The 13,591-nt window shown below is 43.2% G+C and overlaps 1 protein-coding gene across 1 annotated transcript; it reads left to right on the top strand.

The window, feature by feature from the left end:
* The first annotated feature begins 2,043 nt into the window (after nucleotides 1-2,043).
* On the top strand, nucleotides 2,044-13,435 carry dennd6b (DENN/MADD domain containing 6B). Its single transcript, XM_069671461.1, has 20 exons — nucleotides 2,044-2,229; nucleotides 3,018-3,056; nucleotides 3,170-3,212; nucleotides 3,292-3,401; nucleotides 3,566-3,646; nucleotides 3,727-3,832; nucleotides 3,917-3,996; nucleotides 4,196-4,258; nucleotides 4,332-4,387; nucleotides 4,596-4,718; nucleotides 4,885-4,980; nucleotides 5,063-5,157; nucleotides 6,186-6,251; nucleotides 6,335-6,399; nucleotides 6,510-6,599; nucleotides 7,332-7,385; nucleotides 7,464-7,573; nucleotides 10,745-10,847; nucleotides 10,936-11,010; nucleotides 11,138-13,435. Exons 1-20 carry the CDS (start codon nucleotides 2,086-2,088, stop codon nucleotides 11,258-11,260), a joined length of 1,722 nt encoding a protein of 573 aa, XP_069527562.1. The 5' UTR covers nucleotides 2,044-2,085; the 3' UTR covers nucleotides 11,261-13,435.
* The last annotated feature ends 156 nt before the right edge of the window (nucleotides 13,436-13,591 follow it).

The following is a 13,591-nucleotide window of genomic DNA, read 5'->3' as shown; positions in this document are numbered from 1 at the left end:
TCTGACTGTCACCCGGCTGATCTACCGGAATACGCTTCATACACATCCGGCACCGGCCCTTTCAAAATAAAACACTGAACATAACTGAGGTGGGGCTGAGTATATATTTTTTATTTTTATAGCAGATTAAATTTCATTAAACTGATTATGACATAAAACAACTTTACATTAATCCGTTCTAGACACGTTCTAGAAAATACTATTGAAATAATACATTTATTAATTATTATATTTTGTGATACGTTTTTATGGGGCATTTTATACATATAATTACAATTAAATGTTTGTAATCATTTTGTCTTGTCAATAGATTTCTTTAGCACACACGTGATTATATACAATGAGAACAAATGATGTTACATGAATAAACTGTGTATCGAATTTCCCCTCTGGGCATTAGTGAAGTACTATCTTATCTTATCTTCATACTGTTTTTGTTCCAGGCTGCAGTACCGTCTCTCCTCCAGTAGGGGGCTCGAGAGCGCCCCTCCCGGCTCTCCTGTGGACTCTGTGCCTGTTTGTAAGTAGCGTGTGTCTGCAGAGCCGGAGGCTGCATGTTCAGGACCGCAATTCTGGGACCGCATTTCTAGGACCCTGGCTTCATTGGACAGCTAAAGATCGCATTTTATCAACAACGTAACTGACGACCGGAGTGTGAGTATTGAATGTTAATCAAATTCTTTGTTTAATGTCATAAAACAATTCTGTTGTCTTGAATTTGACAGTGAAATGAATGTTTTACTGTGATATGTTCAATATGATATGACTATATTTACTACTATGATTAGTCTGAAAGGCACTACATTCATCTGCTAGCTAATGATAGCTTGTTGGTGGGAAAGGGGTATTTGTTCGTTTAATGAAACCGAAGGGTTATTTTTGCAAGCCCAACTAAGTGATGACTTAATGACTATGAAAAATAATTTTAGCCTGTGCATTTAAATAAACTTAAAGAGGGTGAAAGCAACAGTCTGGCTGATGTGGGAAAAACATGTTTACGTTTTCATTAAAGCGTTTTTATTGTATTAATGTCTTACCATTTTAGTTAGGTTTAAATGTCCTCATAATTAAGCTGCTTACTGTCTGTTTACACCACAGCTAGTGTTACCAGACAGTTCATTTTGATTTTCTTTTGTAATGTTGGATGACACATTTTTCATTTTTAATAGGATTTATATCGGCCTGCAGGTCAACACCTTGTTATGTCATTTACTGTACAGCTTAACCTATATGAAGTGATTTTGTGGACACAAATTAACAATACAATCTTAATAAGCTATCTAACAATAAAAGTTCAATTAAGAACTAGTAATGTTTTTTTAAGTGTTACTGATATATAGCTTCAGATATCAATTATCAGAGGAAGAAACGTCATCTTTCAGCATTGATTATGTTGTCTGTTTACTCTTCTAGTGAAGTGGAGGAATTATGTAGGCAATTAAGGAAGGAAGGGAAACCATTAAACAGGTAGTGCTGTTACCTACTTCACAATTTGAACTTGGAATATTACTGGTTCTTGAAAAGTCAGACATCAATATTCACATTTGTTGGGGTGACAGACGAGAACACCTGTGACCACCCGTCATGCTCAGTGTGTATTTTATGACGTTTTATTTTTCTGTTGAGAAAAATTGTTTTCATTGTTTGTTCTGTTTTTGTATTTTAATAAAGATTCTATTTCAATATCTCAAGAATCTGTGAATGTTATATTTACATTTATACAAAAAATATATATATTTGGGTGTAAAAACTTTCAACTCTTGTTAGAATAAGTATTTGGGTGTAATAAACCTTTAAACTATTTTTAGAATTAGTATTTGGGTGTAATAAACCTTTAAAACTTTAAGTTGTTTGACAAAAAAGTGGTATTTGGGCGGAAAACGGCATTAGTTGCTTTTTACAGTCGTCCAATTGGTGGCACTGTCGCAAAAACAAAAGGGTCCTAGAAATACGGTCCCAGAATTGCGGTCCTGAATCTGCAGCTTCCGGCCCTGCTGACACATAGTGTTGGGGGTTTGTAACGCTACTTGTGATGGAGGACCGGAGGAGGACTCACGGGGGCCGCGGAGCTCTGATCTGGTCGTGATGAACCCGTTTGACGGCTCCGGTTCTCCCCGCCATGAGGAGGCGGAGCGCGGGGACAGCCGGTGCCCGTGGGCCCGCTTCTCCTGCTGGCTGGAGTGTGTGTGTGTCGTTACCTTCGACCTGGAGCTCGGACAAGCCATAGAGGTACAGCGGTGTTAGCTTAGCGTTATCTTCAGGGTATTGTTGATCAGATTAATAATCAATAACTGATCCGGTTCAGATGTTTGATGAGCATTCAGCAGAAACAATTTATTAAAACAATAGATATAAATACACCTGTTTATTGTGTTGATGACAGGTGAACCAAACTCCGTTCAAAAGACAGACTCTTGTTATATTTTTCCATCTTTACTGGCCAAAGCAGCGTTTCTTTAACAAAAACCTTTCATCTATAGAAATATAGAGAGCCTGCTGGTTAGTTCGGCATCCATTTTTTCTACTAAACAACATTTCTTAATTAGACTTTTAATAAAATCTTAAAATCCTGCTGCTCAGCTCTGTGGGATTATGAAGGCGATAAAAAGTTCATATTTGTGTGCTATCATATTAATTGGGAGTCTTCATTGTGTTTGTACCAAACTCCCTTTTAAAAACTGACTATACTTAAAATTTGCCTCCAACTATCAAATTCATCCTGTGTACAAATGATTTATTTAACTGAAATCATGTTGATAGTTTATTGCTGAGTTCATCAGCTTTTCTACATTTTAGCTCTGTAATTATTACATTTATAACTTCCTGCTGCACACAGATGATTGTTGAAATCAAAGAAGGGGTTAGTTATTTTTAAGTTTTAGATTCTATGTTGGTAAAATGCTGAGGTGAACATGATATAAAATATATATACATTCTCAGGAGATATTGTGCAGTCACTAAATTAGCAGAATTCTCAATGAGATTTGGTGTGACTTATTGTATCTTGGTAATTTCAGTTGGTGTATCCTCAGGATGTGAAGCTCACTGAGAAAGAGGTATTTTATTTTATAAATATTATATACATTTTTTCCGTCCTCATGTGTCTGTGTCCACCGTGCAGAAATCGAATCAGTGTATTGATTATAGATTTATTATGTTTGTTTGCCAGAAAACCAGCATCTGCTACCTGTCCTTCCCTGACTCGTACTCAGGTAAAGTCAGATGACACTCAACAGTTCTGTGTGAGAGGACTCAGAGATCAAAGGTCACATCTTTCACTTAATTTCCCAGGATGCCTCGGGGACACTCAGTTCAGCTTCAGGTTACGTCAGTCAGTCGGTCGCAGAGTGGCGAGGAGCCGAGAGGAGGTCTACAACCGCGACGCTCCGGTGACCCTGCAGGTCTGAGACATGAAGAGCCAGTCTCAGCTGACAGTCAGCTGATAATCAGCTGATCGGTCTACATGCTACATCCGTCTGCTACATGATTATTATTAATGATTGTCTCTTTATTATTATTATTATTATTATTATTAATCATCATGTCTCTCTCTTTGTCTCTGCAGGCCGAATCGTCTCATTTCTTTGGTTTCGTTTATTTCAGACAAGTGAAGGACGTCTCTGTGAAGAGAGGCTACTTCCAGAAGGTGAGAGACACCTACTCCCACCTGCTCGCACCTGCTTACTCTTGCATGAGTTGTTGATCATGTGACTCTGTGTGTTTCAGTCTCTGGTGTTGGTGTCCAGGTTGCCCTACACTCACCTGTTCCACTCGCTGCTGCAGCTTGTTGCTCCAGAGTTCTTCGAGAAGCTCGAGCCCTGTTTGGAAACAGGTGATGATGTCATGATTACATCATAACCATGGACCAATCAAAACAGTTACCATTATGACAACACTATGTCACCTGTCCTCACAGTGTGTAACGAGATCGACCAATGGCCTTCACCTGTGCCTGGACTGACCCTCAACCTGCCTATAATGGGTGTGGTCTTACAGGTGAGCAAAGAGGGTGCGCTTTTACAGGTGAGCAAAGAGGGTGCGGTTTTACAGGTGAGCAAAGAGGGTGTGGTTTTACAGGTGAGCAAGGATGGGGCGTGGTGTTACAGGTGAGCAAAGAGGGGAGTGGTCATACATGTGAGCATAGGGGGCGTGGTCTCATGAAAAAATGAACCTTTTCCTGCTTCTAATCTTTCAGGTGAGGATTCCTTCTAAATCCGACAAACCAGGAGGAAGTCCAGTGAGACAGGCTGCTCGAGAGGTCAGGGACAGATAGCGACTCTTTATTAACAACACAAACTGTCAGCAAACAATAAAGTTTTTTGTCTCCTCAGGACCTCCTGCCGGCTCCGACTCTGCTGCCCACCATCCACGAGCTCGACCTGTTCAGGTCAGGGCACTGTTTGTTTATTTATTATTATTATTTATATTAAAGTTCATGTTTGTGTGCTTGCTCATATTTGGGTGATGAACAGAGTTATACAGTTAAATAGTTTATTAGTTAGTTTACATATAAAAGAGAAATAATTAACAAATATGATAAACCAGTCAGACCACATGTTTGTAAATATTTTATAAATCGACCTTTGACCTCTCAGGTGTTTCCAGTCTGTCCTGGTACACCTGCAGATGCTCTGGGAGCTTGTGTTGCTTGGGGAACCGCTGGTCATCATGGCACCTTCTCCCACCGTCTCCTCGGAAACGGTGCTGGCTCTGGTCAGGTAACAGAACAGCCAGTCAGAACGCTCCCTGAGATAGATATACATTCGTTCTGGGTCCCTGGTTGGTTGCTTTTATCGCTGTGATGTCAGAGCTTAAAGAGCTCCAGGCAGCCAATCAGAGAACAGTGTTAGTGTCATTGGTGTATAACAGTGTGTCCTCTCTCAGCTCCATCAGTCCTCTGAAGTTCTGCTGTGACTTCCGGCCGTATTTCACCATCCATGACAGCGAGTTCAGAGAGTACACCACCCGCACCCAGGCCCCGTGAGTACCTGACATCACCTGACATCACCTGACACCTGTCTGTCTGAGCTCACCTGTCTCCCTCTCACCTGTCTGTCTACAGGCCTAACGTGGTTCTAGGCGTCACCAACCCGTTCTTCATAAAGACTTTTCAGAACTGGCCTCACGTCGTCCGGCTCGGAGAAATCAAGATGGCAGGTGACAAAAAAAACTTCTTCTTCTCTGGTTTTGTTTCTTTTCTACTCCTTTTCTTCTCACTTCCTGTGTATACTACACACGTCACTTCCTGTTTGAGTGTCCAATACACACGTCACTTCCTGTTCGAGTGTCCAATACACACGTCACGTCCAGCCAGTGTTGTAGTCGAGTCACCAAACCTCGATTCCAAGTCGAGTCTCGAGTCCCCAGTGTTCAAGTCCGAATCAAGTCTGAGTCACCAAAGAAGAATCAGAGTCCGAGTCCGAGTCCGAGTCCTCGAGGTTTAATTCTGATCAAACTCATCTGTGAGTCCGTGTTTAAACTCAGGTCTTAGAGGGTGTGATGATGTTAAAACAAAGGATGCCAAAGGATCAATAAATGATTATAAATGATGTTGAGCAGCTTCCAGGTGATTTCTTTATTGTGTTGTATTGATGTATGAATGTCTTCATCAACTATTTACTTTAAAAGAGAAGCTGTTTACAGCAGTTATAATTGTTTCCATGGTTACAGTGATGTCACTGCAGTAAAGGATTGTGGGACATTTAAGCAGCAAAACTACAAACTGATTTAAAGTGTTATAAACTGACGGGACAGAGGAAACTCCAGAGAGAACGGAATAAACTTTGAGCATCTTAAATAAGATTCTGAAGACAGCTCTGATGGGGCTCAGGGTTTATGAGGACCACTGTTACACTCCAAACTATCTCACCTCGACTGACTGTGGGACCGGGGACACGCACTCCTCGTTTCTGCTGCGGTGCGATCACTGCAGGTGTCTAATAAACTTAAAAAATACCTGCAACCCGCCCGCTATTAACAAAAGCTTTAATTTTAAAGACCCAGTTAGCCCAATCCACAGTGACATGACTGCAATCTGCGCATCACTACTACCTAATGCTGCAAATGTACAGTGACAGTAACGTAGCAACAGAGCAAATGTAAAACTAAGTCAGCAAGTGTACAGCAGGAATGAATGAACATCATGACTCACCTGAATCCTGTTTAACCTGTCTCATCTCTTCCAGGTGATTTACCTAAACAGATGAAGGTGAAGAAACTGTCCAAACTGAAAACACTGGACACTAAACCAGGTCACATGACACGCCTTCTACTTCTGCTGTCTTCAGAATAAAATGGTCTTTTATTTTGGTAACTCTTTACTTCCTGTCTGCAGGTGTTTACACAGCGTTCAGGACGTTTCTGCACAAAGACAAGGTTCTGATAAAGAGACTGCTGAAGGTGAAAAAAACACACATGAACACACCTGAACATGTGTCACACACAGACTTACGTGTGTGTGTGTGTGTGTGTGTGTGTGTGTGTGTGTGTGTGTGTGTGTGTGTGTGCAGGGCATCCAGAGGAAGCGACCATCGGAGGTTCAGAGCGCCATCATCAGGAGACACCTGTTGGAGCTCACACAGAGCTTTATCATCCCGCTGGTGAGACGCTGCACCAACTTCCTGTCTGAGTGTTTAGTACACACTTCATTTCCTGTCTGAGTGTTTAGTACACACATTACTTCCTGTCTCAGTGTTTAGTACACACATCACTTCCTGTCTGAGTGTTTAGTACACACATCACTTCCCGTCTGAGTGTTTAGTACACACATCACTTCCTGTCTGAGTGTTTAGTACACACTTCATTTCCTGTCTGAGTGTTTAGTACACACATTACTTCCTGTCTCAGTGTTTAGTACACACATCACTTCCTGTCTGAGTGTTTAGTTCACACATTACTTCCTGTCTCAGTGTTTAGTACACACATCACTTCCTGTCTGAGTGTTTAGTACACACATCACTTCCTGTCTGAGTGTTTAGTACACACATCACTTCCCGTCTGAGTATTTAGTACACACATCACTTCCTGTCTCAGTGTTTAGTACACACATTACTTCCTGTCTCAGTGTTTAGTACACACGTTACTTCCTGTCTCAGTGTTTAGTACACACATCACTTCCCGTCTGAGTGTTTAGTACACACATTACTTCCTGTCTCAGTGTTTAGTACACACGTTACTTCCTGTCTCAGTGTTTAGTACACACGTTACTTCCTGTCTCAGTGTTTAGTACACACATTACTTCCTGTCTCAGTGTTTAGTACACACATTACTTCCTGTCTCAGTGTTTTGTACTACTGTCTTGTTGAGAGTAATCCCTGTGTCTTGTCTGTCAGGAGCGGTACATGGCAAGCCTGATGCCTCTGCAGAGGTCGGTGACACCGTGGAAGGTAAACAGGAAGTGTAATGACCTCACAGTGATCAGTTTGGAGGAAACGCTGTGTTGTTAAGTTGATGTTGGTGTTCAGACTCCTCCTCAGGTTCGAACCTTCAGTCAGGACGAGTTCATGTCCACTCTGGACCACACGGGGCCTCAGCTCACCTCTGTGCTCAAGGGGGATTGGATGGGACTGTACAGGTGAGTCACTCATACATGCAGAGGAGAGTCATTTTGTGTCTTTAGTTTGTTTTATGTTCCTGCTCTAAGACGTGTTTCTTCATAACTTTGGATTTCGTACTTTGAATTATTGTATTTTAAGAGTGAAGCCACAATTTTAAGTTTTGTCTTAATTTTAATCCAAAATGTAGAATTATTTTAGTTAAATTTATTCACGTCATAATTTTCAGAGTTAAGTTTGATTCGGTACAACCTTTGAGGTTAATTTCCTGGTAAAATGTGCCATCATGGTAGAGTAAAGACGTACTGTACTTATAACATCATTTTGAGAATAGTCACACGTCAGAGTTGAGTCGAATTTTGATTCGAAGTTTTTCTCAAATCTTAAAGATTAAAGTTATTTTAAGTAAAAGACATTCAAATATTCATCGTGTGACTTAAGTTTGATTTTACATTTCTGTCCTGGAAGTTTAAAGTTTATTTATCAAGATTCAACATGTCATCGTGTCCTCGTGTGGTCATGTCCTTGTGTCCTCGTGTGGTCATGTCCTCGTGTCCTCGTGTGGTCATGTCCTCGTATGGTCATGTCCTCGTGTCCTCGTGTGGTCGTGTCCTTGTGTCCTCGTGTGGTCATGTCCCTGTGTCCTTGTGTGGTCATGTCCTTGTGTCCTCGTGTGGTCATGTCCTTGTGTCCTCGTGTGGTCATGTCCTCGTGTCCTTGTGTGATCATGTCCTTGTGTCCTCGTGTGGTCATGTCCTCGTATGGTCATGTCCTTGTGTCCTCGTGTGGTCGTGTCCTCGTGTCCTTGTGTGGTCATGTCCCTGTGTCCTCGTGTGGTCATGTCCTTGTGTCCTCGTGTGGTCATGTCCTCGTGTCCTTGTGTGGTCATGTCCTCGTGTCCTTGTGTGGTCATGTCCCTGTGTCCTCGTGTGGTCATGTCCTCGTGTCCTCGTGTGATCATGTCCTTGTGTCCTGGTGTGGTCATGTCCTCGTGTCCTCGTATGGTCATGTCCTTGTGTGGTCATGTCCTTGTGTCCTGGTGTGGTCATTGTCCTTGTGTCCTGGTGTGGTCATGTCCTTGTGTCCTCATGATCTCTTGTCACTGTGTCCTCATGTCGTCGTGTGGTCATGTCCTCATGTCCTTGTGTGGTCATGTCCTTGTGTGGTCATGTCCTCGTGTGGTCATGTCCTTGTGTGGTCATGTCCTTGTGTCCTGGTGTGGTCATGTCCGCGTGTCCTCGTATGGTCATGTCCTCGTGTCCTCGTATGGTCATGTCCTCGTGTGGTCATGTCCTTGTGTGGTCATGTCCTTGTGTCCTGGTGTGGTCATGTCCTTGTGTCCTCATGATCTCTTGTCACTGTGTCCTCATGTCGTCGTGTGGTCATGTCCTCGTGTCCTCGTGTGGTCATGTCCTTGTGTGGTCATGTCCCTGTGTCCTTGTGTGGTCATGTCCTCGTATGGTCATGTCCTTGTGTCCTCGTGTGGTGATGTCCTTGTGTGGTCATGTCCTTGTGTCCTGGTGTGGTCATGTCCGCGTGTCCTCGTATGGTCATGTCCTCGTGTCCTCGTATGGTCAAGTCCTCGTGTGGTCATGTCCTTGTGTGGTCATGTCCTTGTGTCCTGGTGTGGTCATGTCCTTGTGTCCTCATGATCTCTTGTCACTGTGTCCTCATGTCGTCGTGTGGTCATGTCCTCATGTCCTCGTGTGGTCATGTCCTTGTGTGGTCATGTCCTTGTGTCCTCGTGTGGTCATGTCCTCGTATGGTCATGTCCTTGTGTCCTCGTGTGGTGATGTCCTTGTGTGGTCATGTCCTCGTATGGTCATGTCCTTGTGTCCTCGTGTGGTCATGTCCCTGTGTCCTCGTGTGGTCATGTTCTCGTGTGGTCATGTCCTTGTGTCCTCGTGTGGTCATGTTCTTTTGTGGTCATGTCCTCGTGTCCTCGTGTGGTCATGTCATTGTGTCCTCGTGTGGTCATGTCCTCGTATGGTCATGTCCTTGTGTCCTCGTGTGGTCATATCCCTGTGTCCTCGTGTGGACATGTTCTCGTGTCCTTGTGTGGTCATGTTCTCGTGTTCTTGTGTGGTCATGTCCCTGTGTCCTCGTGTGGTCATGTTCTCGTGTGGTCATGTCCTCGTGTCCTCGTGTGGTCATGTCCCTGTGTCCTCGTGTGGTCATGTCCTCGTGTCCTCGTGTGGTCATGTCATTGTGTCCTCGTGTGGTCATGTCCTCGTATGGTCATGTCCTTGTGTCCTCGTGTGGTCATGTCCTTGTGTGGTCATGTCCTCGTATGGTCATGTCCTCGTGTCCTCGTATGGTCATGTCCTTGTGTCCTGGTGTGGTCATGTCCTCGTGTCCTCGTATGGTCATGTCCTCGTGTCCTCGTATGGTCATGTCCTTGTGTGGTCATGTCCTTGTGTGGTCATGTCCTTGTGTCCTGGTGTGGTCATGTCCTTGTGTCCTGGTGTGGTCATGTCCTTGTGTCCTCATGATCTCTTGTCACTGTGTCCTCATGTCGTCGTGTGGTCATGTCCTCATGTCCTTGTGTGGTCATGTCCTTGTGTGGTCATGTCCTCGTATGGTCATGTCCTCGTGTCCTCGTATGGTCATGTCCTCGTGTGGTCATGTCCTCGTGTGGTCATGTCCTTGTGTGGTCATGTCCTTGTGTCCTGGTGTGGTCATGTCCTTGTGTCCTGGTGTGGTCATGTCCGCGTGTCCTCGTATGGTCATGTCCTCGTGTCCTCGTATGGTCATGTCCTCGTGTGGTCATGTCCTTGTGTGGTCATGTCCTTGTGTCCTGGTGTGGTCATGTCCTTGTGTCCTCATGATCTCTTGTCACTGTGTCCTCATGTCGTCGTGTGGTCATGTCCTCGTGTCCTCGTGTGGTCATGTCCTTGTGTGGTCATGTCCTTGTGTCCTGGTGTGGTCATGTCCTTGTGTCCTCATGATCTCTTGTCGCTGTGTCCTCATGTCGTTGTGTGGTCATGTCCTCGTGTCCTCTCCTAGTCATGTCCTTTTGTCCTTGTGTAGTCATGTCCTTGTGTCCTGGTGTGGACATGTCCTTGTGTCCTCATGATCTCTTGTCGCTGTGTCCTCTCGCGTCGTGTCCTCGTGTCGTCATGTCATCATGTCCTCAGACAGATTTATTAAAAACACTTTTTCACCTTTTTGTGGTTTTGAATTCTTTACAGGAAGTTCTTCCGGTCTCCGAACTTTGACGGATGGTTTCGCCAAAGACACAAAGAGATGACCCAGAAACTGGAGAGTCTCCACCTGGAGATAATCTGTGACGCTGTGAGTTACACTTGTAAACACCTGTGTACATGTCAGACTGTACACACCTGTACACACCTGGATGACCGTGATGTTCTGGTCTCTGCAGGACCTGCTGGGTTGGACCAAAGACAAGTCTGAAGTAGAAATCGTTGACCTGATTCTGAAGCTCAGAGAAAAACTGGTGAGTGAATCTGGAAACTAAACAAGAGAAGAGCTACTTCAAAAATAAATCCTTAAAATCTGAGAACATGTTTTTACTCAGAAAACAGACTCAACGATTCAGCTTCACCTTCCTGACAATTTTTCAGGTTAAAGCTCGACGGCAGCAGCTGCAGATGAAAGACGGCGTTTTGGACAAACTGGACATTTTTATTAACTCAATCATCAGCTCACTGCCCGAAGACCTGCAGACTGTACTCAACACACACTGAACACACTCTGAACACACTCTGAACACACACTGAACACACTCTGAACACACTCTGAACACACACTGAACACACTCTGAACACACTCTGAACATACTCTGAACACTCTGAACACACACTGAACACACTCTGAACACACACTGAACACACACTGAACACACACTGAACACACTCTGAACACACACTGAACACACACTGAACACACTGAACACACTCTGAACACACACTGAACACACACTGAACACACTGAACACACTCTGAACACACTCTGAACACACACTGAACACACACTGAACACACAGAACACACAGAACACACTGAACACACTGAACACACACTGAACACACTCTGAACACACACTGAACACACACTGAACACACTCTGAACACACACTGAACACACACTGAACACACTCTGAACACACACTGAACACACTCTGAACACACACTGAACACACACTGAACACACTCTGAACACACACTGAACACACTGAACACACTCTGAACACACTCTGAACACACTCTGAACACACACTGAACACACACTGAACACACAGAACACACAGAACACACAGAACACACTGAACACACACTGAACACACTCTGAACACACTCTGAACACACTGAACACACTCTGAACACACACTGAACACACTGAACACACTCTGAACACACACTGAACACACACTGAACACACACTGAACACACACTGAACACTCTGAACACACTCTGAACACACACTGAACACACTCTGAACACACTCTGAACACACTCTGAACACACACTGAACACACTCTGAACACACTGAACACACTCTGAACACACTCTGAACACACACTGAACACACTCTGAACACACTCTGAACACACTCTGAACACACTCTGAACACACACTGAACACACTCTGAACACACACTGAACACACTCTGAACACACTGAACACACTCTGAACACACTCTGAACACACTCTGAACACACTCTGAACACACACTGAACACACTCTGAACACACACTGAACACACACTGAACACACTTTGCTCACACTTTGCACACTCTGAATCATGTTCATGTCTGTTAATTTCTTCCTGTTGTCCCGTCCTCGGGTCCTTGTGAGGTCATGTCATCGTGTGGTCATGTCCTCATGTCCTTGTGTGGTCATGTCCTCGTGTCATCCTGTCCTCATGTCCTCGTGTCGTCATGTCCTCGTGTCATCTTGTCCTCATGTCCTCGTGTCATCCTGTCCTCATGTCCTTGTGTGGTCATGTCCTCGTGTCATCCTGTCCTCGTGTCCTCGTGTCACACTGAACACGCACTGAACACATTGTGAACACACCCTGAACACACACTTTATAAACACACTCTGACACATTTCTGTTAAAAAAATCACAAAACACCTGAAAATAAAATCAGTAAATTACTTTTGAATCGTTAAAATTGAACTCGACATCTTGATGCTTTCATTCGGTTTATAGATTCATAAATTTAAATGAAGTTAATGATTAAGTGTTACAAAGATTCATGAGGTTAAATCTTCATTAAATGTTCGGACAGTGAAACAGTTACAGCTGATGTTTGTTGTAGCAGAGAAATGAATGATGGTTTCTGGGTGTTTTTATTTATTACAATGAGTTATTATTACGATGAGTTATTATGACAAGGAGTTAATATTACAATGAGTTATTATTACGATGAGTCATAACGATGAGTCATCATTACGATGATTTATTACGATGCATTATTATTACAGAAGACTCTCTTAATGTCTGAAAGGGACTGAGGGTCATTTTACGACTTTCTCCACATAAAATGACATTTCCACAGAGACGTTATTTTTCGGTTGTGACCCGACTCTCCTGATGTTCTTAACTCTATCTGTGAATATTACGACCTAATTTAAAGTTGATGAATCTGTTGGAGACAAAGTGGTGTCACTTTTATTGAATCTTCATCATGTCAGACTTTAATACTGACCACAGATAAAATGTTATTTTTGTATCACAGCTGAACTCAGATCACAGTCAGTGAATGTAACACTCTATTGATGAACTCATAATAACATGTTGTGTTGCCTTTTTCTTTTTGTCTGTAAATATTTAGTTTTACTCTGAAAAGTGAAACCTGAGTCATGTTTGTCACTTTTTGCATTCTCACCGATTTATGGACCCAATGCAATAAAAGTCTTGGACATAATCTCAGAATGAACTTTTTTCAGTGTTTAAATAGTGAAAAAGGTTAAAAGGATTTTGTACTTAAAAATGGAACATTACTACATTTTCATCATAATATTGAGCTGAAGTCTAAATGCTCTGCAGTAAGGTAAGTATTGTAATAAAGTT

Source organism: Semicossyphus pulcher, unplaced genomic scaffold, assembly GCF_022749685.1.
Source record: "Semicossyphus pulcher isolate SPU_LCO1_2020_fin unplaced genomic scaffold, fSemPul1.0.p SCAF_20, whole genome shotgun sequence".
NCBI classification, from domain to species: domain Eukaryota; kingdom Metazoa; phylum Chordata; class Actinopteri; order Labriformes; family Labridae; genus Semicossyphus; species Semicossyphus pulcher.
This window is presented reverse-complemented; position numbering and strand designations above follow the sequence as displayed.